General features: G+C 47.2%; 1 protein-coding gene across 1 annotated transcript in view; it reads left to right on the plus strand.

Moving 5' to 3' along the window:
• Positions 1-24,291, plus strand: part of hadh (hydroxyacyl-CoA dehydrogenase) — a 40,385-nt gene extending 16,094 nt beyond the window's left edge. The window contains exons 3-8 of the mRNA XM_072495384.1: positions 1,728-1,885; positions 5,634-5,760; positions 7,096-7,185; positions 8,612-8,684; positions 14,817-14,933; positions 24,014-24,291. Of these exons, the coding sequence (XP_072351485.1) occupies positions 1,728-1,885; positions 5,634-5,760; positions 7,096-7,185; positions 8,612-8,684; positions 14,817-14,933; positions 24,014-24,132 (684 nt within the window). The 3' untranslated portion in view covers positions 24,133-24,291. The remainder of the gene's footprint in view (positions 1-1,727; positions 1,886-5,633; positions 5,761-7,095; positions 7,186-8,611; positions 8,685-14,816; positions 14,934-24,013) is intronic.
• The last annotated feature ends 2,781 nt before the right edge of the window (positions 24,292-27,072 follow it).

The following is a 27,072-nucleotide window of genomic DNA, read 5'->3' on the forward strand; positions in this document are numbered from 1 at the left end:
GCAGACTCCGCACAGTGACCCAAGCTGGAATCGAACCTGGGACCCTGGAGCTGTGAAGCAATTGTGCTAACCACTATGCTACCGTGCTGTTGGGTAGGTGGATTGACCACACTAAATTGCCCCTTAATTGGAAAAAATGAATTGGGCACTCTAAAATTTATTTATTTTTAAATACAAATGGCCTCATTTTACTCCGTAACAATTCTGTGATCTTGGGGAGGAAAGAGAAGCTGGATGTGGGGTTGTAAATTGTGGCTTTGTCACCATCTTTCACATTCAAATAACAAATGACAAAATAGCTTAATCTATTTCCCTTCTCTCCCTGAACCCCTCAACACATGACCAAAATCTGGATTTTGCTGTGTGGAAAATGATGCGTGTAAACATTCCATCCAGAATGTGGCACTATTCTGTGGCAGCTTAAGCTAATCATAAATCAGATTTATTTTCATGAAACTCTGTTCGGACTCATTATGGTGCTCCATGTGTGGAATTGAGTGGTAATAACTGTGACTGTCACGCCTAAATATTAGACTGTATTTTTCTTTTCGTTCTCCAACTTCAAAGCTTGAATTTGGGGGGAAATTGAGCTTTTCGGAACAACCATAATTAAACTTTTAAAATTCCGCTATAGATTGTAGTCTGACCCTAGCTTTTCAACAATCACGCTAAATTCGAACAGGAGAGGTGGCGCAGTAGTTAGCACAGGGACTGCGGCGCTGACGACCTGGGTTCGAATCCCGGCCCTGGGTCACTGGAGTTTGCACATTCTCCCCATGTCTGCGTGGGTTTCACCCCCACAACCCAAAGATGTGCAGGTTAGGTGGATTGGCCACGCTAAATTGCCCCTTAATTGGAAAAAAAAAAATTGGGTATTGTAAATTTATTTTTTAAAATAAATAAATAAATTGGAACAGGAGTGATTGTAATATCTAGTTGCAACCATGGCACTTTAGAGTGACATGAGGTCAGTCTGTTCAAACTGGTGTAAATGAAAGTGGCCAATTTCTATTTCTTTCTCTTTGCTCTTGACACTGTTACAGGGGATCAGCAGTTTTAGATCCTGCGTCCTCCGCAATTCTTTTTCAAACGGGCCAACAAATCGTCAGTGCAGTGACTCATTTTCCCACCTGTACAAACTAATTACTTTGGGTTCTCTGTTTGTTTCCGAAGCTGTTCTGATAACAGGGTTATGGCGTCAGCCAGGGATAACTTTGTTCACATACATTTTGGGCTGGTTTGCAGGTACGTGCGCAGAAAAGGAGTAGGAGCGGGACAGCAGTGCCAGATCCTCATCCAGACCTGTCCGAATAGCTAGTTTCAGTGGAGGCGAATGGAGGTAATGCAGGATGTGCATGGCTACCCCAATAAGATATATCATCAGGGCACCTCTGGCAAGAGGGACTATGAAGGATTACAGATGAGGAATTAGTCCCTACATTTCTCAGTTTTAAACAGGACGTACTTTAAACTTTACAGGATTTTATTGTTAATCAAGTCGTGGAGGCAGTCACTTTACTCTCCACCTTAAAAAAAACACCAATCAACTGCTTCGATAATGATGCAACTTCGTTATGTTCCAAAATGGTACTGCAGCGGGTGACCCTATTTTAGAAATTGTTCATTCACAGTACTTTGTTACAGGGTTGCTGATAAAATTATGACTGAACGTAAGTGGGAAGGACAACTGGATCTTGCTTTTAATCACTGCTCTCTTCCATCACTAGGCTGCCGCAGAATTCGTTCAGCAGACTCTTCAGAGAATCAGTGCCTCGACAGACCCTGCTTCGGCGGTGCACAGCACAGACCTAGTCATAGAGGCAATTGTGGAAAATGTTAATGTTAAACAGGAACTTTTTAAAAAGCTGGATAAGGTTGCTCCAGAGTAAGTATTTGAATTATAGTTTATTGTCCCAGTGAAATAAAGATAAAAAGAGTTGCATTTATATGGTGCCTTTCAGGATCTCAGGACTTTCCCAAATAATTTACAGCTAATTAAGTACCTTATTGAAGTGCAGTCACCATTCTGATGTGGGACAACCAGTGCCCCGATATTGGAGATACTGGACAGGATTTTCCGGCTCCCTGCAGCAGGTTATCCAGCGGCAGAGACACCTTGTCATTGGCCGCTGACGGGATGTCTACGGCATTATATTACTGGGTCCAGTAATATGTATTGTTACTAGTTGCTGTTGATGCCGATGGTCTGATGGTGTGATCCTGAAGAAAACACGAGTCTTGAACATAAAGCAAACTAATTTATTAAAGTAACGATTGATTATATCTGTGTTTGACACTCTACAGAACTATCTCTAGAAATCAAATAATAAAATATGATTGTATTAACTGATTCACAACTATAAATACTAAGTATACTGAGAGCTATCAATCATACACTACTGCTTACTAAACACTCCTGGGTTGAAAGAGACCAAGATCCTCCAGGAGCTGATACTTATAGTGGGATCTAGTGGTGCCCTCTAGTGGTAGTGTTACAGCAAGATGTTATAATTAACCCTTTAGTTCTATACACCTATACATATCATTACCTATGGTGTTTTACGTGACTTGCCCGTTCCATTGCCGGCGAACCCGCCAGCAGGAAGGCCCAGAGGTCAAGGCTCACTGTCTTTTGGATAAGACCTTAAACTGAGACCCAACCTGCCCTCAGGTGGATGTGACAGACCCCGCAGCAGTATGTGAGGAACAGCAGGGGAATTCTCCACAGTGTCCTGGCCAACGTTTATTCCTCACCAACACCATTTTAAAAAACCAAACAATTTATCGAGTCATTTTTTCATTGTTATTTATGGGATCTTTCTGTGTGGAAACTGACAAAAGTCATTGGGCTGGATTCTCCGTCGGCGGGATCCTCCGTTTCTCTGGCAGTGCATACACGCCCGCGGATTTCCCGACGGCATGGGGGTGCCCACAATGGGAAACCCCATCGGCTGGCTGTCGAGCTGAAGGATATTCGAAAAGGAACTTTCCAGTGAGACAATTTTGTTTGTTAGTGACCCCTGAAATAAGGAGACCTTCCCAGAGACCCCCTAAACCAGGGGCTGGTTTAGCACAGTGGGCTAAACAGCTGGCATGTAATGCAGAACAAGGCCAGCAGCGCGGGTTCAATTCCCGTACCAGCCTCCCCAAACAGGCGCCGGAATGTGGCGACTATAAGACCATAAGACATAGGAGCGGAAGTAAGGCCATTCGGCCCATCGAGTCCACTCCGCCATTCAATCATGGCTGATTTCAACTCCATTTACCTGCTCTCTCTCCATAGCCCTTAATTCCTCGAGAAATCAAGAATTTATCAACTTCTGTCTTAAAGACACTCAACGTCCCGGCCTCCACCGCCCTCTGTGGCAATGAATTCCACAGACCCACCACTCTCTGGCTGAAAGCATTTCTCCTCATCTCTGTTCTAAAGTGACTCCCTTTTATTCTAAGGCTGAGCCCCCGGGTCCTAGTCTCCCCTGCTAATGGAAACAACTTCCCTATATCCACCCTATCTAAGCCATTCATTATCTTGTAAGTTTCTATTAGATCTCCCCTCAACCTCCTAAACTCCAATGAATATAATCCCAGGATCCTCAGACGTTCATCGTAAGTTAGGCCTACCATTCCTGGGATCATCCGTGTGAATCTCCGCTGGACCCGCTCCAGTGCTAGTATGTCCTTCCTGAGGTGTGGGGCCCAAAATTGCTCACAGTATTCTAAATGGGGCCTAACTAATGCTTTATAAAGCTTCAGAAGTACATCCCTGCTTTTATATTCCAAGCCTCTTGAGATGAATGACAACATTGCATTTGCTTTCTTAATTACGGACTCAACCTGCAAGTTTACCTTTAGAGAATCCTGGACTAGGACTCCCAAGTCCCTTTGCACTTCAGCATTATGAATTTTGTCACCGTTTAGAAAATAGTCCATGCCTCTATTCTTTTTTCCAAAGTGCAAGACCTCGCACTTGCCCACGTTGAATTTCATCAGCCATTTCTTGGACCACTCTCCTAAACTGTCTAAATCTTTCTGCAGCCTCCCCACCTCCTCCGTACTACCTGCCCCTCCACCTATCTTTGTATCATCGGCAAACTTAGCCAGAATGCCCCCAGTCCCGTCATCTAGATCGTTAATATATAAAGAGAACAGCTGTGGCCCCAACACTGAACCCTGCGGGACACCACTCGTCACCGGTTGCCATTCCGAAAAAGAACCTTTTATCCCAACTCTCTGCCTTCTGCCTGACAGCCAATGGTCGATCCATGTTAGTACCTTGCCTCGAATACCATGGGCCCTTATTTTACTCAGCAGTCTCCCGTGAGGCACCTTATCAAAGGCCTTTTGGAAGTCAAGATAGATAACATCCATTGGCTCTCCTTGGTCTAACCTATTTGTTATCTCTTCAAAGAACTCTAACAGCTTTGTCAGGCACGACCTCCCCTTACTAAATCCATGCTGACTTGTCCTAATCTGACCCTGCACTTCCAAGAATTTAGAAATCTCATCCTTAACAATGGATTCTAGAATCTTGCCAACAACCGAGGTTAGGCTAATTGGCCTATAATTTTCCATCTTTTTCCTTGTTCCCTTCTTGAACAGGGGGGTTACAACAGCGATTTTCCAATCCTCTGGGACTTTCCCAGACTCCAGTGACTTTTGAAAGATCATAACTAACGCCTCCACTATTTCTTCAGCTATCTCCTTTAGAACTCTAGGATGTAGTCCATCTGGGCCCGGAGATTTATCAATTTTTAGACCTCTTAGTTTCTCTAGCACTTTCTCCTTTGTGATGGCTACCATATTCAACTCTGCCCCCTGACTCTCCGGAATTGGTGGGATATTACTCATGTCTTCTACTGTGAAGACTGACGCAAAGTACTTATTTAGTTCCTCAGCTATTTCCTTGTCTCCCATCACAAAATTACCAGCGTCATTTTGGAGCGGCCCAATGTCAGCTTTTGCCTCCCGTTTGTTTTAAATGTATTTAAAGAAACTTTTACTATCATTCTTAATGTTACTGGCCAGCCTACCTTCATATTTGATCCTCTCTTTCCTTATTTCTCTCTTGGTTATCCTCTGTTTGTTTTTGTAGCCTTCCCAATCTTCTGACTTCCCACTACTCTTTGCCACATTATAGGCTTTCTCTTTTGCTTTGATGCATTCCCTAACTCCCTTTGTCAGCCATGGCTGCCTAATCCCCCCTCTGATAACCTTTCTTTTCTTTGGGATGAACCTCTGCACTGTGTCCTAGGGGCTTTTCACAATAACTTCATTGAAGCCTACTTGTGACAGTAGGCGATTATTATTATAACTAGTAATAACTTGTAAGTTCTAGGATAGTTCTCCAATATTTTCCAAATCAGCTCATTATTGTTATACAGTAGGCTTATGCTGATAGTTCTCTGATCAATAATTCTGAAGTTAACATATTGGACCGCAGAGACTTGCATTTTATGATGCTGAATTAGGACCTTATGTAAATAGGAAACCTAGTGAATTTTGAAGAGAAACCGGAAGTGATTACATCTGCAACAGTAGTTTTAAAATATGGTTTGAATAGTAAATGAGAAGCAGTAAGTTTCCGTGCAAGTATTTTCAAAGGAGTAATTCCGTTTTCTTTGTTATCCTAATAGGAAAACAATTTTTGTTAGTAACACTTCATCACTGCCAATCACTGAAATAGCAAACGCAACAACCAGACTTGACCGATTTGGTGGGCTCCATTTTTTCAACCCTGTGCCCCTGATGAAGCTAGTGGAGGTTTGTTTTCTTTGTTTTTATTATTATCAGCGGAAAGAATAGAAAGGAGTTTTTAAAAAAAGTAAAGGATGAAGTTATTCACAGCTACCTTCTGTTAAATTGAGGGGATTGGTTGGCTGGAAGGCTTGTTTGTGATGCGGAGTGATGCCACCAGCAGGGGTTCCGTTCCCGTACTGGCTGAGGTTACCGTGAAGACTCCGCCTTCTCAACCTTGCCCCTCGCCTGAGGTGACCCTCGGGTTAAATCACCACCAGTCAGCTCTCTCTTAAAAGGGGAGAGCCGCCTATGGCCCTCGGGGACTCTGGTGACTTTCATTTCTGTGAAACTGAGTCAGGTATTCATTTGTCTGTTTTATTCAAAATTTCACAGCTATATATTTACCAAAGTCACTTGTATTACATTGAGACTGCAACACAGAAATGGGCCTTTCACCCAAAGCTTGATGCCGACATTTTATCATGCACACAATCATAGAATCCCCACAGTGCAGAAGGAGGCCATTCGGCCCATCGAGTCTGCACCGACCCACCAAAAAAGCGCCCTACCTAGGCCCAAGCCCCCGCTCTATCTCTGTAACCATACCTAACCTTTGGACAATAAGGGGCAATTTAGCATGACCAATCCACCTAACCTGCAGGTCTTTGGACTGTGAGAGAAAACCAGAGCACCCGGAAAAAAACCCCACACAGACAGGGGGGAGAAAGTGCAAACTCCACACAGTCACCCAAGGTCGGACTTGCGCTGTGAGGCAGCAGTGCTAACCCTGTGCCAACCTGTCACCACAAGCCTCCTCCCATTCCTCTTCATCTAATTCTGGCACCATTTCGTTCTCCCTCATGTGCTTATCTAGCTTCCCCTTAAATACTATTTGCCTCAATTACTCCTTGTGGTAACACGTTCAATGTTCTGGTCATTACTGAGCAAAACAATTTCTCCTTCATTGCCTATTGGATTTATTAGTAGCCAGCTTGCATTAATGCTCTCTAATGGAGATTGGGGGCATTTTCTTTACTTCGAACTCTATCAAACTCTCCCAGAATTCTAAAGACCTCGATAACGTCACCCTTCATTTTTCTCTTTTTTAGAGGATAGAGCTCCAACCTGCTCAACCTTTTTTGCAAGGATCATTCATTCTCCCTTTTTATGTTTGCTCCATTTTCTCTGGAGTAGGAGACTTAATCAGCCATACTAGCTTTCAAGTTTAATTGCCTTTGTTAAAAAGAATGTTTTTGTATCAATTAACTCCAGAAAATGTTTTGGGATATAGTTCCTTAAGTGGGTACTTTGTTAATAACGGATTTATTGTTTTAATGGGGATTTTTAAAATCCTCGTAGGTGGTTCAGATTCCAAAGACCAGTCAGCAGACATTTGAAACACTGATGAATTTTAGCAAAGCTTTGGGGAAAAAGCCTGTTGCTTGTAAGGTAAGTTACTGACTGCACTACTTACCTCTTCTTTCACAATGAACTCTGGTCTAGCTTGTGCAGTATATTAGAGATTGGCACTTTAGCTCTGGTTTCTGGGTTCAAATCCAGCCCTACCTAATGCAGTGAAAGCTTCTTCTGACTACTGTCTGTGAAAGTTGTGCTCAAAATCAGTTTGAGCAATCTCAACTTAATTCATAATGCATTTGGTCTTCAGTACAAAACTATCCCTAAATTGTCAACTTTGTCTCAGAGGCCACAGCATCGCTGATGAGTTTTTAGTTGTGACAACTTGGAGCAAAAGACGTCAAGAATAAAGTCATGGAGATATTGTTAGATCCTAATGTGGGTTTCTATGTCCTACATTAGTCATTGTGCTGGAGCGATTTATCTTGAGAGAATGTAGCTTAGGTTAGCAATGATGATGCTAGGTCTTGACAGTTTTTTTTAATGAGGAAAAGTTGGCACATAGAAGAAGGTGGTGTTAATGCTGTCTCTGGATTCTGAGTTAAAATAGGACAGGAAGTGGTACAACTCTTGCTGCACTGCTAAATAGAGAATATGGGAAAGGGAGTTCCACGCCAGTTCAGACAGAATGTACAACTGAGGAAGTCTGATCTATATCCTTAACTTTTATGTGAACTGCCTGCTGAAATGTCAGTTCTATTTTCGTCTTTCGCTATTTTAAGTCTGTGCTTCCTTAACCCACTCATGGGACTGAATTTCCCCAGCCCTGTGATGGTGGGCCCGGAGGCAGGAGAGTGCTGCCAAGAAAATAGGGGGAGCCACATCAGCCAGCTCCCTGACATATTTCCGCTGTCGAGGAGCTTTCCCAAAGGTAGGCTGGGATTAGCATCTTTCCATGGAGGTGCGCAGCCAATTAACAATGTTAAAGCCCCAATCAGGGATAATTTTCTAACTTTCTCTGACTTTTTAATTAGGTAGTCCCAAGCGCAGAATGCAAATTTTCACTTGCTCATGAAAATAAGACTGTATTTGATAGTTCTTGATTGAGTATTTCGGTTTGTGCGATGTATCATTTAAATTTATCGCCATTCTTTCACTGTCACTGGGTCAAAATCCTGGAACTCCTTCGTTAACAGCACCGTGGATGTACCTGCAGCAGTTCAAAAGGTTGACTAACCACCACCTTCTCGAGGTCAATTCAGGATGATCAACAAACACTGGCTTTGCCAGTGGCATGCACATCCCATGAAAGAAATAAAAGTTCAGCAATTTAACGAGACCCTTGTAAGCAGGAACGGAGCTGTAACATCGAGCCAGGATTTTATCTGTTGTTCCTGTTGTTTCACTTCCCGTAACTAGTGGGACTCAAACCCAAAGATCCTGGTTCAGAGGCAGGAATGCTACCCACTGCGCCGGAACACCGCCTGAGGATTTTATTTAACTTGCTCTTTCGCTATAGGATACGCCTGGATTTATTGTGAACCGTCTTCTTGTGCCGTACTTGATGGAAGCCGTCCGGCTACATGAGAGAGGTACTTAAAATTTAAAATTCCAGGTATTGGAAAACTAGTTGTAAATGAAATCCTCTTTCACAAAATGTGAAAAGCATTGTCTGTTTTTTTGCCAATAGAATAGTAAAAAGTTTGTAAGGGCGGCACGGTAGCACAGTGGTTAGTGAAGCTAGTGCTTCACAGCGCCAGGGTCCCAGGTTCGATTCCCGACTTGGGTCACTGTCTGTGCGGAGTCTGCACGTTGTCCCCGTGCCTGCGTGGGTTTCCTCCGGGGGCTCCGGTTTCCTCCCACGGGTCCCGAAAGACGTGCTGTTAGGTGAATTGGACATTCTGTAGTCACCCTCAGTGTACCCGAACAGACGCCGGAGTGTGGCAACTAGGGGCTTTTCACAGTAACTTCATTACAGTTTTAATGTAAGCCTACTTGTGACAATAAAGGTTATTCTTATTCTTATTATTAAAAACATTATATATTTTAATTTAGTACAGGTGGTGAAGTGTTCCGTGTTTTGCCAAAGAATGTTCCTTTCCAGGCTCACGGGTAGTGACTTTAAAGCACAATTAAACTGGAATTCAGTTCTTGTACAAAGGATCCCACAACATCTTCAATTTGACAGGAATTTGGAAAGTTAACAAGATTATTTTTTATTTTGTTTTCTAAATTTAGAGTACCAATAATTTTTTTCCAATTAAGGGGAAAGTTAGCGTGGCCAATCCACCTAACCGGCACATCTTTGCGCTGTGGAGGTGAAATCCACGCAGACATTGGGAGAATGTGCAAACTCCACATGGACATTGACCCAGGGCCGGGACCGAACCCGTGACCCCAGCGGCGTAGGCAGCAGTGCTAACCACTGCGTCACCATGCCGCCGAGATTAACAGTGAATTTGAGATGAAAATATAATAACAGTAAAGTAACAACACTGGCAGGCACCTAGAGGAATAATGAGATGCGATTTACCCAGTAACAGGATTAGTGAAGGTCTGGTGACATTCTGCTGGATTCTCCGGTTAGCCAGCCGCGTGTTTCTCGGTGGTGCGCCGTTCGCTGGTGGCGCGATTCTATACTCCCACCGCTTGTCAATTCTCCGAGGTGCACAGGAAAGTAGGACGGGGGGTGGGGGGGAAGAGGCCGGCCCGCCGATTGGTGGGCTCCGATCGCCGCCCAGACCCCACCTGCGGCCCCCCCAGTGAAGGAGCACCCCCCCCACAGGCCGCCCCCCCCCCCCCGACCGTTCGTGCAGAGTTCCCGCTGGCAGCGAGCAGGGGTGAATGGCGCCGGCGGGACTCTGTCAGATCTGCGCGGCCGCTGAGCCCCATCCGGGCCAGAGAATCGGCAGCCCCGCCGATTCCAGCGCCCCACGCCGCGCCAAACGCGTCGGCGCAAATGCCGCCAATTCTCTGCACCTCGGAGAATCGCGTGCCGCCGTCGGGGCGCAGTTGCGGTGATTCTCCGGCCCGGCGCGGGGCTCGGTGAATCGCCCCCGGGGTGTCTCAGTGAGTTCAGGGAACATGGGAACATTTTGGGAATAAGAGGTAATCTCAGATAAAACAGGGTGTTTAGTTATTCATGTACTTAAGTGTCATAGCATGTCTTTTGTCATGTGTTTTTTAGTTTCTTTTACTTAATAAATATTCTGTATTAATTGTTTACACAACTGGACTTGTTCCTCACTGGGTTGTACATAGTTTCTCATATTACTCCAAACAAAATACGCCACTAAAAACCAGCTTCAAAGTTATCCTTCGGGGTTTTGCGACACTCTCACAGGTAACATTAGCGCCGTTCTTAACAAACCTCATTACAGGGGTTGCCCTGCCCCCAATTATGTGACCTTTCAAGATTGCTAATAGCAATTTATATTTTCTGCTCCCCCCTCCCCCCCCCCCCCCCCCTCCCCCCAAGCCCACTGTCAAAGCATCTATCTGTCTCGTATTTTGGCAATATAACCCGTACATCCCACGGACACTATGGGGCAATTTAGCATGGCCAATCCACCCAACCCACACATCTTTGCACTGTGGGAGGAAACCAGAGCACACGGAGGAAACCCATGCAGACATGGGGAGAACGTACAAACTCCGCACAGACAGTGACCCAAGACCGGATTGAACCTGGGTCCCTGGCGCTGTGAGGCAGCAGTGCGAACCGCTGTGCCACCATACTGGGGCAGCACGGTAGCATTGTGGATATCACAATTGCTTCACAGCTCCAGGGTCCCAGGGTCGATTCTGGCTTGGGTCACTGTCTGTGCGGAGTCTGCACATCCTCACCGTGTGTGCGTGGGTTTCCTCCCGGTGCTCCGGTTTCCTCCCACAGTCCAAAGATGTGCAGGTTAGGTGGATTGGCCATGATAAATTGCCCTTAGTGTCCAAAATTGCCCTTAGTGTTGGGTGGGGCTGCTGGGTTATGGGGATAGGGTGGAGGTGTTGACCTTGGGTGGGGTGCTCTATCCAAGAGCTGGTGCAGACTCGATGGGCCGAATGGCCTCCTTCTGCACTGTAAATTCTATGACATCTATGACATCCCGAGTATTGTGTCCAGTTTTTATCTCCTTATTTGAGGAAGGATGTGGTGACACAGAGGACGTTCACAAGATTGATTCCAGGGCTGAAAGTGTTAACGTATGAGGAGAGATTAAACAGTTTGGGCTTATACTCGCTGGAGTTTAGAAGGATGAGAGGGGATCTGATCGAGGTGTATAAAATACTAAATGGTATTGATAAAGGAAACGTAGACCAAACGCTCCCCCTTGTGGGAAAATCTAGAACGACAGGTCACGGATATAGAGGTGATAGATTTAGAACTGAGATGAGGAGGAACTACTCCTCGCAGAGGGTGGTGGTGAATTTGTGGAACTCGCTGCCCCATAGTGCGGTGGAATCTTGAGTCATTAAATGGTTTCAAGAAGGAGATAGATATATTTTTGATTAAAAAACGGGTTAAAGGGATATGGGCAACAGGCGGAGAGATGGATTTGAGACCAGGAAGAGATCAGCCATGATCTGATTGAATGGCGGAGCAGGCTCGAAGAACTGAATGGCCTACTTCTGCTCCTAGTTCCTATGTTCCTAACATGGCACTGTGATAGAAACAATTTGTTTTCCTCTAATTTTTGCTCAAAAAAAGCTCTTCACCTTTTCTCCTTTCTAGTTATTTGTTGTTTGATTTTACCTTGAAAGTACGAAACACCACTGTCCAGTTATTTCTTTGCCTATCGCAGTCAATTTGGATCAAGGCTGTCGGTCAAGCCTTGCCTTGGGTGAACAAGACTTTTATTTCCCCCAGAGCAAAGCTTCAACTGCAATTTGTGTGACCGAGAGAGGGGGAGAGGTTATGAGGCTTTGGTTCAAGCAGAGAAGACAATGGAAGGCAGGGAAAGAGATTGAAAAATAAGGGAAGATGAGGGAAAGTTTCAATCAAAACAGGGAGAAACAGAATGAGAAATGGCTGTTAGCTCTTTTGCAGGCAACAGAGAGGTTTTGTTTTTTAAATTTTGTGTACCCAATTCATTTTTTCCAATTAAGGGGCAATTTAGCGTGGCCAATCCACCTACCCTGCACATCTTTGGGTTGTGGGGGCGAAACCCACGCAAACACGGGGAGAAGGTACAAACTCCACACGGACAATGACCCAGAGCCGGGATCGAACCTGGGTCCTCGGCGCCGTGAGGCAGCAGTGCTACCCGTGCTGCCCTGGCAACAAGAGTTATTTGAGATCGATTAAATAAAAGATTGCTGGATGAGGAGGGACACAAATGTCAGGGATGATCTTAATTTTAAATGATTGTGCAAGATAGGCTGTTTTATGTCAATGTACCGTAATGATGGCATATCTGCTAATTGTGGCTTGTGTAAATTATGTGACAGAGGAAATTGAAAGGAAGAGTCAAACACTACCTCCCATTTTCAAATACTATTGAGTACCTCATGACAATAACACTGGTTAGACATGTCAAGAGTAACCATTTTCAGTCTGAGCATCATACCTCTGGAAGGAGGTGTTGGTTGTGAAGTGGTCGCCATGCTGACTTACCTGAATAATACCCCGGTTAAAAGGGTTAAACTATGAGGACAAGATATATCGATTATTGAATATTGAAAGATTAATTGAGGTGTTTAAGTTGATCAAGAAAGATAGCAGAGTGGATAGGGAAAAACTATTTCCTCTAAAAAGTCCAGAACTTGGGAGCACAAACTTAAAATTCGATGCAGGCTGTCTCCGGGCGGTATCAGGACGCACTTCACACAAAGGGCAGTGGAAACCTGGATCACTTTCCACTAAAAAAGCTTTTAAGGTTGGTACAATTAAAAATTTCCAAATTGAGATGCTAGATGTTGTGTAAGGGTATTGAGGGATATGGTATCAAGACAGGTAAATGGAGTTGCGATGCAGATAAGCCATAATCTAGTTGAATGGCAGAAGGGACTCGAGGGACTTGATTGGCCTATTCTTGTTCCTATGAAACAAAGTGGAGGGTATTTGAAGGCTACATTCATAGCTTCATAATTATTTCTTCAAAAAAATGTTGCCAGGCCAGGGACCGATTAGGGGCTGTTTAGCACAGGACCAAGGCAGGCCAGTAGCACGGTTCAATTCCCGTACCAGCCTCCCCGAACAGGTGCCGGAATGTGGCGACTAGGGGCTTTTCACAGTAACTCCTTTGAAGCCTACTTGTGACAATAAGCGATTTTCATTTCATTTCATTTCATTAATGTTGCCAGTAAAGTATAGTTTTTTCCGTTATTAGATGATTAAAATAAAGGGTGCGATACACCTAAAAAATTTCTGTGTTATTGTGGGCGTGTTTGGCGGGAGTGTTTCCTGCCGGTGTTTTGAGTGAGATCCAGACCGGTATTCATCCACATTTAGTTGTTTTCTCCTCGGTCTAGGCAACACCGATAAATTATTTCAGCAGCGGGGAGCTGAACTCGCCGCCACCATTTTGGAAATGTGCCCTGATCTCTAAGTGAGTGAGCTTGATAGTCCTCCATCTCCTCGCACCCACGGGCAATGCCACCCCCCCCGCAGACATTGACCCCCCTGCAAAAGTTAGGACACCCCGCTATGGGGTTGCGAAGGTACCCCACCACCCCCTTTAGGGCCCCCCTTTCAGGATCCACCCCATTTCACCCCCCTAACTTTTATGAGGCCCCTTCATGCCCCACTTGACCTCCCCATCTTTCATTCCCCCGCTCCTCACTCCCCCTTTCATGGGCATGTCCCCCTCTCAGGCTCTGACCTTTGGCACTGCCAGCCTAGCATCCGAGCGATGTCCCTGGCACCCTGGTAGTGCCAGGTTGGTGCCACCAGGGTGCCCGGTTGACACTGCCAGGGTGTCCAAGTGCCAGGGTTGTACCCTGTCCTGTCCCCGACCACCTGGGGGGCTCCAGTGACCTCCGCAACCCCCAAGTGGCCATCGCACCTGGTCTCCCCTAATCGGTGCCCAATTAAGGCCTCGCTGGTGCAGTTGGTGAGTCCTGGGCGCCAAGTGAATGCAGCCTCGAATCGGCCATACATATTTAAATGGACCTAACTTGCGTGAGGTCTCGTGCTTGGCGCGATTCACAATTTGGGCGCCTCTCCCGAATCACCTGACTCAGTGGTGGAATCGCACCCAAAATGTTTTAATAAATTGGTTGCTGTCTCCAGAGATAAATCGGGTGGTGTTCTTCACACAAAAAAAGCCCCAGGCTTCTCTTACGTTTAAGCCTTGTGTGTGAGAACAAATCTATGTAGCGTTGTTCTTTTTAGTTGGGAGTGCGGATGATCAGATCCCTTTGACTTTGATATTCTGTTACTGGGCATTTATGAGAGATCAAAGTAAATTGGGTTGTAATCAGCAGTAACTCTGTGACCTAGATTGTGTTTTACCTCACTGTGGAAAATAGTAGTAAGCAAGCTTGGACCAAGATAATGTATGTTTAATGGCTCCAGAATACTCCGGGTCTTGTGTTGTTTTATATTCTGACTTAATATGATTGATCTTGTGTCTACAAAGGTGCAACAACAATCCTTCCATTGCCTCACTTTGGTTAAAGTCTGATGTGTTTTATATATCACTTTTTCTCCTTATATCTTTTTACAGTTTATTCCCTAAATAGCAAATTATTGGGTTTCCTTTACTTAAAAATGTTAATGTTTTTCCAAGGTCATGGATCAAAGGAAGACATCGATGTGGCCATGAAGCTGGGTGCAGGGTATCCTATGGGTCCTTTCGAGTTATTGGATTATGTTGGACTTGACACCAGCAAGTTTATTATTGATGGTATGTGGAGGGAAATTTGTCATTACGCATGCAGCCTTTGTCTCTAATTAATATGTTTTGACTCTTTTTTTTTAAGTGAGATCCCTGCATTGAAGTCAGTCACTCCGTCAATATATTTTATGATGTTTGTCCCTGACATTAGTCAGCGGTGGGATTGACTGGGGAAATGCTGACTGGTGGTGACATTGCTACCAGGTGGACGAGAAGAGGGACAAAGTTAGGCAGACAAGTGAGTAGGGAAGTTATTAAGAGGAGAGCACAGTCAAAGTGTGAATGCCTAGGGAAGCGCATCACAAGACATGGACCACTGCCTGCATAGCTGGCTGCTGCTCCTTGCTCTGAATCGGGCTTGAACCACTTGCAGGAGGTGCTTTCCATGTCTAAGAAGGTAGTGACAGGTGGTGAACCGCAAGCTGCTCTCTGACTCTTGGATCAGTTTTATAGATGCAGAGACAGAAGATGACTATGAACATGGCTAACCTGCAGACAAGCATGAACCCGGGTTTTTTAAAAAACTGGAAATTGCATATATCTCTTTAACATGGCAATTGTGATACACCATCAACTGGCTACCTTTAGTCAACCTTCTGTTGAGGTGACCCCTAAAGACAGGGGAATGGCAGGGATTCCCAGCGTAGAGGCAACGTGGGGCACACATTTCTTCCCCATTGTTATCAACACTACATTTTTATGCTTCCATGGACCGTGTACTATTGAATCACTTCTTGCAGGACATTCATGACTGATATAAAATGACATTCGTAATTTTCAATCTGATGTGCCATCATGTAAGTCCAAATGACCTGAGGATCTAGGAATTGACTTAATCAGCGTTTTGTTGGTTTGATTTAGGTTTTGTGGTACCAAACTTGTCCAGTAAATAATTTATGATATCATTACTGAAGTGCTTTGGGTAGGCTTGAAGTTGCTGCAGTTTTGAAAGATTTTGGATGAGATTCTCCGCCTCGATCTGCCGGTAGCTGACTTACCAATGCGGCGGAGAATCCAGCAACGTGAAGAAAAGGTAGCACAGTGGTTAGCACTGTTGATTCACAGTGCCAGGGTCCCAGGTTCGATTCCCGGCGTAGGCCACTGTCTGTGAGGAGTCTGCACGTTCTCCCCGTGTCTGCGTGGATTTCATCCGGGCGCTCTGATTTCTTCCGTCAAGTCCCGAAAAACGTGCTTGTTGGGTGAATTGGACATTCTAAATTCTCCCTCAGTGTACCCGAACAGGCGCCGGAGTGTGACGACTAGGAGATTTTCACAATAACTTTATTGCAGTATTAATGTACGCCTACTTGTGACACTAATAAAGATACATAGATACTTAGAAGATAGGAGCAGGAGGAGGCCTTTTGGCCCTTCGAGCCTGCTCCGCCATTTATCACGATCACAGCTGATCATCCAGCTCAATAGCCTAATCCTGCTTTCTCCCCATAAACGTTGATCCCATTCTCCCCAAGTGCTGTATCCAGCCGCCTCTTGAATATATTCAATGTTTTAGCATCAACTACTTCCTGTGGTAATGAATTCCACAGGCTCACCACTCTTTGTGTGAAGAAACGGCTCCTCATCTCTGTCCGAAATGGTTCACCCTGAATCCTCAGACTGTGACCTGTTCTGGACACAGCCACCATCGGGAACATCTATCTTCTCTGCATCTACCCTGTCTCGTCCTATTAGAATTTTCTAAGTCTCTATGATTATTATTATTAAAACAGGCGCCGATCCGTCTCCGATGCACCGGCCCCCTGCTGGCGTTGAGATCGTGGTTAACCCCCTCGCCGTGCCAGCGGGAAGATGCAAATGAGTCATTAAGCATCCAATTAGCAGGCCGGGCACCATATTCTCTGAGCCCCGTTATTCTCCAGTCCTCTGGACCGGGAATCATGAGGGGGAGAATTTCTACTGGTCCTGACAAACCAGGGGCTGGTTTAGCACAGTGGGCTAAACAGCAAGCTTGTAATGCAGAACAAGACCAGCAGCACGGGTTCAATTCCCGTACCAGCCTCCCCGAACAGGCGCCGGAATGTGGCGACTAGGGGCTTTTCACAGTAACTTCATTGAAGCCTACTTGTGACAATAAGCGATTATTATTATTAAATAAAGACACCCACCCCCCCCCCGAGATCTCCTAAATAAGGAACTCTCCTAGAGACCCCCTAAATAAAGAGAACCCGCGACAGAGATCACCTAAATAAGGAGACCCCCACGAGATCCCCTAAATAAGGAGACCCCCATGAGATCCCCTAAAAAGGAACACACCTCCAGAGACCCCCTAAATTAAGAGATCCCCCACAAAGACCCCTAAATAAGGAGACCCAGCCCCCAGAAAAGTGACCCTTGTCAGGAAGGAGGTGTATTGTCCAGGTGAGTGATGTTTTTCACTGCCTATGTCTGGTTTGGTCTTCAGACAGGGGTCTCTCTTCTGTGGGGAACTTCCTGACAGGGGTCTCTTTTCTGGGGGGTGGCTCTTTATTTAGGAGGTCTCTATTTAAGGGCTCTCAGTGAGAGGGGGGAAAGAAGGTCAACCCCTTATACTGTGGGGGGGAGGGGCATCCAGAAAATCCAGGGGCGGGGTGCTGAATTGAGCTGGGGGTCGGGGGGCGGGGGTGACCGCTATTGGGCCATCTGCTCAAAATTGTGGCCCGATAACGGGAATCCTTAGCCATGCATAAATTCAGCTCCGGCGGGAGAACAATCTCCCAAATTAAGAATTTCGCCCCTTGACTTGACACTTAGTGAATCTGATTCCAGGAACTATTCTTGACAATAAAGAGAAAAGTGAAAAGGAATGAGCAGTAGGTGGTGCTATGATAAAGCTTGATTCCGTTTGACAAAGTGAATCCCTCTCGGTGTGTTCTACGTTTGCACTCAGACTTTCTGTATTCTGCGTCCAAAAAAAAGAGTCATATTGGTCTCGAAACATTAACCGTTTCCCTCTCCACATCCGCTGCCAGACTTGCTGAGTTTTTCTAGCATTTTATTTTGTATTTCAGGTTTCTGGCATCTGCAGCATTTTGCTTTTGTATTCGGTTCGTAGATTATGGGCGGGATTCTCCGAACCCCCGCCGGGTCGGAGAACCGCCAGGGGGCGGCGTGAATCCCGCCCCCGCCGGCTGGCGCCGGGGATTTGGCGGGGGCGGGAATCGCGCTGCGCCGGTCGGGGGCCGTTGGCAGCGCCCCCCCCCCCCCCGGCGATTCTCCAGCCCGCCACCTGTTTTAGGCAGGTCATGCCGGCGCAAACAAAAACACCAGGCACTTACCGGTGGGACTTGGCTCCACGGGTGGCATCCGAGGTCCTCGGGGTGAGGGGGGTGGGGATCTGGCCCCGGGGGGTGCCCCCATGGTGCCTGGTCCGCGATCGGGGTCCACCGATCCGCGGGCGGGCCTGTGCCGTGGGGGCACTCTATTCCTCCTCGTCGGCTGCTGTGGACCTCCGCGATGGCCGACGCGGAGATGAACCCCCCTGCGCATGCGCTGGGATGACGCCAGCACACGCTGCCGCTCCCACGCATGTGCCAACTCGCACCGGCTGGCGGAGGCTCTTTGGCGCCAGTTGGCGTGGCGCCATGCCCCTTCCACGCCAGCCGCTTGCCGCAAACCACTCCGGCGCCGGCCTAGGCCCTGACGGTGCAGAGGATTCCGCACCTTTGGGGCGGCCCGACGCCGCAGTGGTTCACGCCATTCATTCGTGCCGGAGTTGCCCACCCCGCCGGTTCGCGGAGAATCCCGCCCCATGAATTTCGGATAATATGGTTGCCTTGCTCTCGATCACTGTTTGCCTGCCTTGGTAAAAATAACATAATTTCCATTAATTCCTGAATTGAGACAGTACATTGAACCACTTTTGAAAACGGGAGGAAAAGGACTTGATTCTGTTGAGAAAGGTAGGTATTGACTGAAATCCAGCGAATTAGGTGTCGGGCACAGGCTACTGCTTTCAGTAATGAACCTTGGCTTGGATTCTCCGCCCTGCGACGTGGCAAAATCAAATCGCAATCGGGCGTCCACCGGAAATCGACGTTCGCGCCCGTCACCTGCGGGGTCCCCTGGGCCCTGCTTGTGACTGCAACGCGGTCTGTGCCCCACGCCAGCGGCGGAATGCAAAACCAACATTTGCATGTATCTACTTATCATTAACGGGTTTGACCCACTATGCTCCGCACCTCTTCGATGCTCCGCCCCTTTCAGGCAGAGGTCACCCGGGCGTGGATTACTGCAGGTATTTACAAACGAGGACTGGCTACCATGGCTGCTGAGGGAGAGAGAGAAGGTGAGCAAAGTTTGTAAAATTGTTAAAAGTCGTAGCGCTTGCTGGGGGTTGGCTGCCAGGGCTGGGGAGAGTAGCAGGGAGCGACTTGTTGACATATCAGTGGGTTTGGGATGTCTCCCTCGGGATCGGGATGGCCTGGCTCAGACCACCATTGCTGCGGTATTTGTTTTAAAAGTAGCCATTTGGTACAAGTTACAGACCCCTGGCTGCTCACTCTGCTCACTGCGCCCTGTAAATATTTAAAGAGCCTCTGGTCATTTGGGAGCCCACCCAGGCCATACCCTGTGGAAACCCTCCGACCTAAACTGACCCATCACTGGGAAGGGCGTGGCCAAGCTCAATCTGTGGCACATCAGTCGCTGGCACTCCTCAGTGCACTCATCAGAAGCTCAGCCCAACAGCAGGGGAAGCAGGGGCATAGCAGAGCTCACCCCAAACAAAGGGACACATGCACCGCGGCCTTTGGCACCCTCCCTGGCACACAGCCCCTCTCAGGGCAGAGGCCTCATCAGTCACACTATCAGGTAGCCAATTCCGCAGGACCACCAGCTGTCTCCAAGCCCTGTGTCCCAGTAGCCTCTTCACTAATATGACCCACCAAGGTGATAGTCTCTGGGTTGCTGGAGGGTGCAGGTGAATACAGTGCTGAAAAGTAAGTGTTGTCCCCGGACGGGTACTCCTGGATAAGCTGGGGTTGTGGCTGGGGACGGAATACCCCGGACAGGCCTGCCTCATCTGATGGTGATCCTGCAAGACAAAAGACAAGACACCTGCTGAGATCTCGGGAAGGAGTGGTGTGGGGGAGAGGGGTGACTCACTTGCTACAGGGACATCACTACGCATTAGGGGCTCATTTGGTTGACACATGCCGACCTCCAGATGGAGGTGTGTGAGGAGTGAGGGACGGGAGTGATGCCAGGGGCACAGAGCTGGTGACTCACCCGTGCTGACCTAAGGAGGTCGTTCATCTTTTTGCGGCACTGTATACCCACACGCCTGGTGAGGCCCATGCCTCTGCCATCCTCCCAGGCCCAGTTAACATCAGTGGGCAGTATCCTCCTGCCCACCCTGAGGGAAAGGGTGTGCTGCCTCTCCTCCACTGCATCCAGCATCCAGTCACGTTCTGCATCAGGGGCAGCTCTCCTCTGTGCCATCTTCTTGACTAGAATGAGATTGTGTGGGGAGTGGAGTGGCACGGTATTTGTACATTTTTTCATTTATTTTCCAAGCGAGCCCAGTGAATAAGCCTAAGATTCCCTTCAGAATGGAACCTCTTCAGTGCTGTTGGGCTAATCTTGCAGTTACGGGGCGGGATTCTCTCAGGCCACGCCGGGGTGGGCTGAGTGGCCGCCGAAAATAGCCTGAGTCCCGCCGGCGCCGTTCACATCTGGTCTTACCCGGCGGGACCTCGGCATCCATCCTGTCTGGGATGGCCTGGTGGTGGGGGGGGGGGGGTGGGGAAGCGGGGGGTCCAACCCCCGGGGGGGGTCCACCGTGGCCTGGCCCGCGATCGGGGCCTACCGATCGGAGGGCCGGCCTCTCGTGGTGGGGGCCTCTTTTGCTCCGCACCAGTAGCCCTACGCCATGTTGCGTCGGGGCCGGCACGGAGAAGGAGGTTACCGCGCATTCGCGCTGGTTACAGCGCGCATGCGCAGACCCGCGGCGCCCATTTGACGCCAGTAGTGGCAGCTGGAGCGGCGTGGGTCGCTCCAGTGCTGTGCTGGCCCCCTTTAGGGCAGAGGATCGCTACACTTAGCGGTCCGATCATGCCGTCGTTAAGCTCTCCGGTTTTTACGATGGCGTCAACATTCTGCCTTCAGATGGGAGAATCCCGCCCAAGGTTTTTCAAGATTCCAATTTCTCTCCACTTATTGCTGACTTGTTGTGGAGAGGATTTGGTTGCACTGGGTCTGACGTCTGGTGTAGGGTGACTCCAGAATGGCTTCCAGGACAGCCTGATGCTGGCCCCTGCTGCAGTAAATGCATCATTTCCAGGATGCTTGCACCCCTCTGTTTATAGTATTGTTCACCTGGAGCTGCTAAGGAGTATAACAGCTGACCTAAATGCTGTTGCATTTTATATTGGGTAACAACTTTTAAAGAGATTTGGAAGCGAGAGCGAGGTGTCCATTAAACACGCGAAATGCCTCTAAACTTTTATTTCGCCGTTAAAGTGCTGTAGTTAAATAAAGCAATACGATGACAAAATTACATGCATCCGAGAGATGGGATATAAGATCAAACTCATGATTTCTACATGGTGATTTAACCTCTGTGCCCCAATGGCCGGATGATTGAAAATCATTGAAGCCACACTTTGCCCTCAGCAACATCTATAGCATAGAAAAATCATAGAATGTACAGTGCAGAAGGAGGCCATTCGGCCCAAGAGTCTGCACCGGCTCTTGGAAAGAGCGCCCTACTTAAGCCCACACTTCCACCCGATCCCCATAACCCAATAATCCCACCTAATCTTTGGACACTTTATCATGGCCAATCCACCTAACCTGCACGTTTTTGGACTCTGGGAGGAAACCTGAGCACCCGGAGGAAATCCACACACACGGGGAGAATGTGCAAACTCCACACAAGACAGTCATCCGAGGTGAGAATTGAACCCGGGACCCTGGAACTGTGAGGCAGCAGTGCTAACCACTGTGCCAGTCTGCCGCCCCATATGGGAATTGAACCCGCGCTGCGGCCTTGTTCTGCATCATAAACCAGCTGTCTAACTCATTGAGCTAAACTATATTGCTCCAAAATGATTCAAAATGCTTAACAAAAGCAAGTACAGTAGGCTACAGAAGAAATTCAAAACCTGGGACTCGGTAATGTGTGTCAGGAAGAAAGCTGAGAGCATGTGATTATGCCACATAGATTAAAAACCAATCAGTACTATAAACTTACACTAAAAATAGTGTTCTGACCAAACTGTTGAAATGCCATAAAAGTTGAAATGCTAATTTATGTTCATTACCCGCATTGTATATTACTTCAACTGACAAATTCTGGTAAATATTCATGCCGTATTGCTCAGCTTGAGGAAGAGGGTAATATATATTCATGTATTCATCTGATAATGAAGTACCTCGCAATTAAGCTGTGGATTTATGCAGGTTGACCACTGTGAGCACTAATTGGAAATGTGTCCTGCTGTCATGATACTAACTGGATTCCAGCCATCAACACCCAAATCAAGGAAACCACGCACACGCCAGATGTGTTTTTAGTTAGACTGACCTGTTGGATTTGTTCCTGTGAAGCATTTTCTATGCAATGTTATATGAATGCAAATCTTTAAGGGAAAAGTGTGGCTTCAAAGATTTTCAATCATCGACCCATTATGGCACAAGAGGTTAAATCGCCACATGTTGTATCTTGATATATTTTAGGTCCTGGTTTAGTCTGTTGAGTGCAGCTTGCATAGACCAGAGTAACTTCCAGGAATTTCTTGGGCTGAATCTTGCCTGCCCTGCTCGCTCGCTGGGCCTGTTTTCAGCAGGGGTAGTAGGGAGTAAGATAATGCAAGCGGCCAGCCCACTGCCTCCTTGCCCACCCTTCCCCATAAAAATAGTCGGGCAGGTGCCAAAATGGCCAGCTTGCCTGCCATTTAAAAAGAAGATTAACAGGCAGTTGAGCTTGTTAACAAGCCAATTGACCCAAATATCAGGCTGTCCGTGCCATAATATGGACAGGCGGACAGAACTGGGTTGGCCCATTTTATTAACACATCTGGTTAAACGACAGTAAGAATCATAGAATCCCTACAGTGCTGAAGGAGGCCATTTGACCCATTGAGCCTGCCCTGTGAAAGAGCACCCTACCTAGGCCCAAGCCCCCACCCTAACCTTTTGGACACTAGAAGGGCAATTTTAAAACATTTTTAAAATAAATTTAGTGTACCCAATTCATTTTTTTTTTCCAATTAAGGGGCAATTTAGCCTGTTCAATCCACCTACTTTGCACATCTTTGAGTTGTGGGGGCGAAACCCACACAAACACTGGGAGAATGTGCAAACTCCACACGGACAGTGACCCAGAGCCGGGATTGAACCTGGGACCTCGGCCCCGTGAGGCAGCAGGGCTAACCCACTGCGCCACCATGCTGCCCCCTAAGGGGCAATTTAGCATGGTCAATCCACCTAACCCGCTCATATTTGGACTGTGGGAGGAAACTGGAGCACCCAGAGGAAACCCACGCAGACACACACAGAATGTGCAAACTCCCCACAGACAGTGACCCAAGGCTGGAATTGAACCCGGGTCTCTGGTGCTGTGCGGCAGCAGTGCTAAATAAAGCATGTATGTGGGAACATCTTTCAGGGGTTGCCCTGTGCACATCAGGGCACCCATCCCTTCCCCAGGATGTTACCGCCTCCCACCCCAACATTGTCACTTCCAGCCTGGCCACCAAAACCCATCCTACCCCCTCGCCAGGCTCCTGAATCCCTCCCTGTGCAAAACCCAGACTTCCCTCGCTCCAGAAGATGTCATCTCTTCATTCCAGGACCAGTCCAGTGTTCTGGTGCTATTGGAGCTGCTGGCCAATCCGATTTTCAGGCAAATCTTGAGGGCGGGACTTCCTGCTAGTGAGGATCAGAAGCCCTACGCTCACCTCCTGAAGGCTGCCCGGAGCATGTTATTGCATGTTGACCTTGTACAACATTGATCTGGAAGTGCCGAGCCCCCCCTTGCGTCCCCACACCCCCTCCCCCCTTGCGTCTTTTCCCTTCCATCAACAACACAAAAAGGAAGCTATTTGAACTATGTCCTTTCACTGACTGTAGGTATGTTTCCTCTTTAGGATGGCATGAGATGGATCCAGGCAACCCCTTGTTTAACACGAGCACTCTGTTGAACAAACTGGTGGATGAAGGAAAGCTGGGTAAAAAGACTGGTGAAGGCTTCTACAAGTATTCCTAGAAGGCAAGTTGTCTTGCTGCCGCAATTCCTTTCAACACTAAATCATGCTGTCAAGACTGTTGCCTTGGTGCTCGAGACTTCTATTCTGGCACTTGATTGATATTGTACACCGTAATATTAATGTGTTTGCAAACTGGATAATTCTGACCCAGCCTGATGCAGTGATTCTGGTACGTAATCTGTAATACAAGGTTTTTAAAAAAATGTATTGCTTCCACGCATAGAGGTGCCTTTAAACAATATTATACATTGAAAGATATCTCTGTTCTTCCCATTGCACTTGAAATGAACTTGGCTTCCAATTTGTAACATCTTTTTCATTGTGTTAATAAAATATCTCTTGAATTGCATAATTCAAATTTCATTTATATTTGCTTGATTATTTATATTTACTTTGTATGTTGCTTAATCCTTGTGATTCATTTAGTGGTCAAGCGCAAATAAATAATGACCACCCACCCCGACTTTTCACCACAGCCAACCGTAAACCGCTCTCCCTGTCCACTCAACTCCAACCACAGGCTGAATGAGGCCACCTGAAACTGCTCACCCTGTCCCCTCAATTCCAACCGCAGGCTCACTGAGGCCATCTTTGTGCTGCCTCTGCTATTTTGTTCTAATATCTTTGCTTGCCAAGCCAAAGCTCAATCCATGCTCCCCAATTTTAGCCCGCATTTCTCACGGGTCTCCCTCCCATTTCCCCTTATACACTCTGATCCATGGCACTTACGACCCTTCATTCCTACGAGCTGGTAAGCTATCTGACATTATAATTGATTTGCTCTCTGCAGATATTGTCCATATCCTTTTTAATGTGACTGTCATCACCTCTTCCTCCACAATACGTACCCTTGATCACTCTATCCAACCACCCTTTGCCCTCCAAATTCTTTTTAGTGTGTTACTGGGGCGATTCAACGGGTGAATCGTGTGAGAGCCCCAAATTGGACCCTCTCTCCTGACTGCCTCCAGGTCCTCCATTCACCACTCTGGTAGATACTGCTGACTGCCTCCAGATCCTCCATTCTCTCACTCTGGTAGATACTGTGGACTGACTCCAGATCCTCCATTCTCTCACTCTCGTAGATACTGTGGACTGCCTCCAGATCCTCCATTCTCTCACTCTCGTAGATACTGTGGACTGCCTCCAGATCCTCCATTCACCCACTCTTGTAGATAATGTGGACTTCCTCCAGGTCCTCCATTCACCCACTCTTGTAGATAATGCAGATTTTCTCCAGACCCTCCATTCACCCACTCTGGTAGATACTGTGGACTGCCTCCAGATCCTCCATTCACCCACTCTTGTAGATAATGTGGACTTCCTCCAGGTCCTCCATTCTCCCACTCTGGTAGATACTGTGGACTGCCTCCAGACCCTCCATTCACCCACTCTGGTAGATACTGTGGACTGCCTCCAGACCCTCCATTCACCCGCTCTGGTAGATACTGTGGACTGCCTCCAGATCCTCCATTCACCCACTCTTGTAGATAATGTGGACTTCCTCCAGATTCTCCATTCACCCACTCTTGTAGATAATATGGACTTCCTCCAGATCCTCCATTCACCCACTCTTGTAGATAATACAGACTGCCTCCAGGTACTCCATTCACCCACTCTTGTAGATAATACAGACTGCCTCCAGGTACTCCATTCACCCACTCTTGTAGAGAATACAGACTGCCTCCAGGTCCACCATTCTTCCACTCTTCTAAGTGCTGCAGACTGCAGATCATCTTCTCCCACATTCAGCATGATCCAACCGATAGACACCGATAAACCGATAGACACTTCCTTCAATCACGCCTCCAGTTCTATTTCTTTTCTATTTCTATTTATTTTCTTGTGTTTTCCTTTCCTTTATTTAATTAATTTCTAAATGCTGTGTCTCTGTAATATCCTCCAGTTCTGATGAAGAGTCCACACTTCCTGTTGAGTAGCCCATTTTCTCCACCTATGTTGCCTGGTGTTTGCCAACCGCATTCACTGTATTTCTTGCCTTTTCCCATGCTCTGTATGGAACCTTCACACTGCACTGCATTATCTCTGCCGTTGATTTCACCACCTTCAGCATTCTGCTCTGTTGTGGTGTACCATCAAAATTTGCAAATACTGTTTCACGCATTCCAGATAACTGTATCGCAGCCTCCTGTGGAGTGCTGCAAGAAAGAGTAGTGCATTTGTACTGGGACATGAAGAGTGTGCTTTTCCTCGAAAATCCAGAGTCTACCTCTGAAGCCTGGTGGCCAGTCCATGTGAAACAAAGGAAGGACTAATCTACAAATTACTACATGTTCTGCATGTACAGCGGGTGTCCAGGCATTTTCTTCCATGGGCCAGCCTGCATGAATCTAAACGTATCGGGCAATACAGCCCTTTACCCCCACCTCCAACCAGATAAAATGTATTAACCTCTGCCCTCCACTTCCAATCTCTCCCGAATCACCCTTGTTGAATTCCCTGTCACTTCCTCTCCTATCATGCCTGCCTGGGGTTCCCAAATCCTATGACCAATGACAGAGAAGATTTTGTTATCACTATGGGCCATTATCAAAGAACTGTGGAGCAATTTAGAATAAGAATAATAATCTTTATTAGCGTCCCAAGTAGGCTTACATTAACGCTGCAATGAAGTTACTGTGAAAATCCCCTAGTCTCCACACTCCGGCGCCTGTTCGGATAAACTGAGGGAGAATTCAGAATGTCCAATTCACCGAATGAGCACGTCTTTTGGGACTTTGTGGGAGGAAACCGGAGCGCCCGGAGGAAACCCACGCAGACACGGGGAGAATGTGCAGACTCTGCACAGACAGCGCTGTGAAGCAACAGTGCTAACCACTGTGCTACTGTGCCACCCAATTTATGACCCTCTTGCTTTAGTAATGATTCATTATTGGAGATGTCAATCCAGGGGACAGTCCAAGGATAACCATGGCCTG

Source organism: Scyliorhinus torazame, chromosome 3 (genome assembly GCF_047496885.1).
Source record: "Scyliorhinus torazame isolate Kashiwa2021f chromosome 3, sScyTor2.1, whole genome shotgun sequence".
NCBI lineage: Eukaryota > Metazoa > Chordata > Chondrichthyes > Carcharhiniformes > Scyliorhinidae > Scyliorhinus > Scyliorhinus torazame.